At 43.5% G+C, this 3,430-nt stretch overlaps 1 protein-coding gene across 1 annotated transcript; it reads left to right on the forward strand.

Moving 5' to 3' along the window:
* The first annotated feature begins 227 nt into the window (after positions 1-227).
* LOC144539874 (olfactory receptor 11A1-like) lies at positions 228-1,308 on the forward strand. The gene has a single exon (XM_078286144.1). It carries the CDS (start codon positions 228-230, stop codon positions 1,173-1,175), a length of 948 nt encoding a protein of 315 aa, XP_078142270.1. The 3' UTR covers positions 1,176-1,308.
* Positions 1,309-3,430: the final 2,122 nt, after the last annotated feature.

The raw sequence follows: 3,430 nt of genomic DNA on the forward strand, positions 1-3,430 counted from the left end.
GTTGAATTAATTTTAGATGAAAATGTTCATGTCTCTGTTGTTGTCATTCCTTACAAAAGATAACAATCTAGTTTTTCAGGATCCATGGCTGAAATGTCGGCCTTTACCTTTCATAACTGATCCACAGTGTTTTTAATAGAGACAGTGTGTGTTTACTGATGTAATATTCCTGTATGTTTCATGGTTGCACCTCTGCTCCTGTTGTTTGAGTCCAATATTTCGCGGACATGAAGACATCCAGGATGACGGAGGGGTTTAACGAGACCTATCTGACTCTGGCAGGTCACGCCGGATTCAACAAACTCCGATATTTCTTCTTCTTCATGTTCCTGACAGTCTACATCTTCATCTCCTTCACAGACTCCCTCATTGTCTTCCTCATCTGCTCCCAGCGGAGCCTCCACAAGCCCATGTACGTCTTCATTGCCGCTCTGCTGCTGAACTCGCTTGCCGCTAGCACCGCCATCTACCCCAAACTGCTCTCTGACTTCCTGTCCGAGCGTCCCGTCGTGTCCCGCTCCGCCTGCCTCTGTCAGGCGTTTGTCGTCTACTTCCTGGGCGGGTCCGGCTTCACGCTGCTGTCGGTCATGGCCTTCGACCGCTACGTTTCCATCTGCGAGCCGCTGCGGTACGCCGCGCTGGTGTCGCCCTCGGCCGTAGCGGCGCTGCTGCTGCTGGCCTGGCTGCTGCCGGCCGGCCTGGTGGCGGGGGCGGCGCTGCTGGCCGGCCGGCTGCAGCTCTGCAGGTTTCGACTGGACAGACTCTACTGCAACATCTACTCCTTTGTGAAGCTGAGCTGCGGGAGCACGCTGGTGAACAACGTGTACGGCTTGCTGTGCAACGCAACGATCGTGTTTTTACCGATAGTGTTCGTTGTGTTTTCATATGGCCGGATCCTGCTGGTCTGCATGCGGCAGTCCGGCTCCGTCAGAGGGAAGGCGATGCGGACCTGCCTGCCTCACCTCCTCGTCTTCATCAACTACTCCATCAGCACCATGTTCGAGCTCGTCCACAGCCGGCTGCAGGCCGACGTGGACGCCGTCGTTCCTGGCGTCATGTCCATTTTGATCGTCATCATCACAACTCTGTTCAACCCGGTGGTTTATGGGCTGAAGACGCAGGAGATTTCTAAACGGGTTAAAAAACTGCTGTGTTACCGCAGAACTGAAGGATGATTTTTTAAACTTTTATATTACTGTTGTTCTTTAAACCTTTATTGATCCAGTAAAGGCTGAGTGAGCTCCACTCTGCTTCACACTCACACTGGGTTCAACCACAGTCTGCTGCTTTTTGTCACAACTGATAATAACTTCCCATTTATGAAATAAAGCATTAAAATAAATAGAGTCCTGTTTCCTGTCATGTAATAAAACATAGTAACAAAAACGTGGATAATGTATTTAAAAGTTGCTTTCTGAAGGGGTGAAAAACCTGTTGTGTTACTAGAGATGTGCGTGATGATTTTTAAACCTTCATATTGTTATCATCATTATTATTTGAATCTTTATTGATCCAGGGAATATTAACAGAGCTCCACTCAGCAGCTCAACACAGTCGCACTGGGATCTGACCAGTACAACCAGTCTGCTGCTGTTTGTCACAACTGCTTATGTATTAACTTTCCCATTTATAAAATAAACCATTAGACTAATAACAACTTGCAGCTAATAGTGTCATCATCCTGTCAATGTAATAATCTAATGAAAACATAGATGAATATAAATAAAGGGATGAATATAAATATCCCACTATCAGTTTAGTCATTACTTTTTTAACTGAACATTTCAACCTTTTTGTTCATGTAAAAAAAACAATGATGTAAAAAATTATTAGCAAGAAAGAGGTTTTGACATTAATAACAGGTCACTGTTACTCCACTGAAGGAAAATTTACATTCTGTACATTAACAGGATTATGACGCTTTAGATGCAGTGTTATTACATTAATGGGAAGTTATTTCATGTTCTGTTTTATTTAAGGTTTAATTTAAAACTAAACAGGATTAACAAGATTAAAAACATGTCCATGTCCTTAGGAATGATTTTAATAATCTGTAGAAAAAGAGCTAGTGGCAACACAAAAGTCACAGCAGGAGATATTCAGAGTAAGACACTTTACATAAACCAGAAGTATATAAAAAAATTAAAACATCACAAAGAATTTACACTCCTTAAAAATGAAAATGCAAAATAAGAAAATAAAGAAAGAACTAGAGTACACACTGACACACAGGACACATGACAACAGCTCACATTTAGTGCAAGGTGACAAAACACATGCAAACAGCAAGGCACTCTATTAAAACTAGTTCTACAATGAATCAGTTTCCAGTGTCAACATGTCGCTGGTCCTCCAGTCTGTCAGTTGTAGGCGCTGATGCAGGAAGAGAAGAAGAAGAAATCCCCCCCCCCCCTCGCAGAGACCTCTATTCTGTACCGCTCACCAATGGCCAGCGTACTTCTCGATGGCAGACGCTCTCTGACTTTCCCCCTAGGGAGAGGAGCGAGGCAGGGACGCCCCCTCACCCCACGCCTCCTTACACTGGATTTTGCACCGCTCGCTGAGGCCAGAAGATGTTCCCACAAAATAACAGGTACCCTCTGTAAGCAGGATGGCTATCCCACAATTTATTTATATATTATAATAATTTATATTTCTGTTTCCATAGTTGTCATATGTGGATTAGACACATATTGCATTTCCACTTTGTTGTTGATGAGCTCAGCTAGTTTGATCAGATCTTCACTGAGTCGTAGGAGTTTAAACCTGGATTTGATGTGTTTCTGCATGTGAACAATGCAGGTTAACACCAGATTTAAATGGAGTCACAGGCTGCAGGCCTTCATACTCAATATATGATTTTTTTCGATGACTGTTCATATCTAAGTTACCCATATCCCATAATAGTATGAACTGACAACAATGAGCAGAAAAGACGTGACATTGTTCAATACATTTCAGTTCCAGTTTTGACTGAACAGAGGTGTCAAGTCGTCTGTTTGTCTTTCTTTCCCTTGTTGTGTATTCTTGTCCTCCATGCTAATGCTGCTCAGACAAGCTAACTGGCTCAGGTGAATAAGGTAAGACTTACTTGTTGGCATGACAACACTCACAAATTGTGATTTGAGCTTTCAGATACAAGTGGCATGTAGTTGTATGCCTCTATGCACTCTATGCATTGCCTCTTGGCACCTATGTCCTGTCAGACTAGAACCTAGAGCTTTATGGCACTTGGGAAATTGTAATTGTAATTGTATTGAGACTACTACACCCTTACTTCCGTCAAACTACTTCCTGTTTCTAGTCCTGTCTCCTCCACCTGATCCTTTTCCCTGGTCCATGTTGTGTATGTGGTGGAAGTCTTAGGGAAGCTTGTTGATTCCACAACTGCTGCCTTGATGTTGTAGTGCCCTTGAGCAAGGCAACCACC

The sequence above is a fragment of the Centroberyx gerrardi genome, chromosome 10 (genome assembly GCF_048128805.1).
Source record: "Centroberyx gerrardi isolate f3 chromosome 10, fCenGer3.hap1.cur.20231027, whole genome shotgun sequence".
Taxonomy (NCBI): Eukaryota; Metazoa; Chordata; class Actinopteri; order Beryciformes; family Berycidae; genus Centroberyx; species Centroberyx gerrardi.

Bases quoted from the DNA above. Each gene is read 5' to 3' on its own strand.
- LOC144539874 (XM_078286144.1), top strand. From the start codon at position 228: ATGAAGACATCCAGGATGACGGAGGGGTTTAACGAGACCTATCTGACT.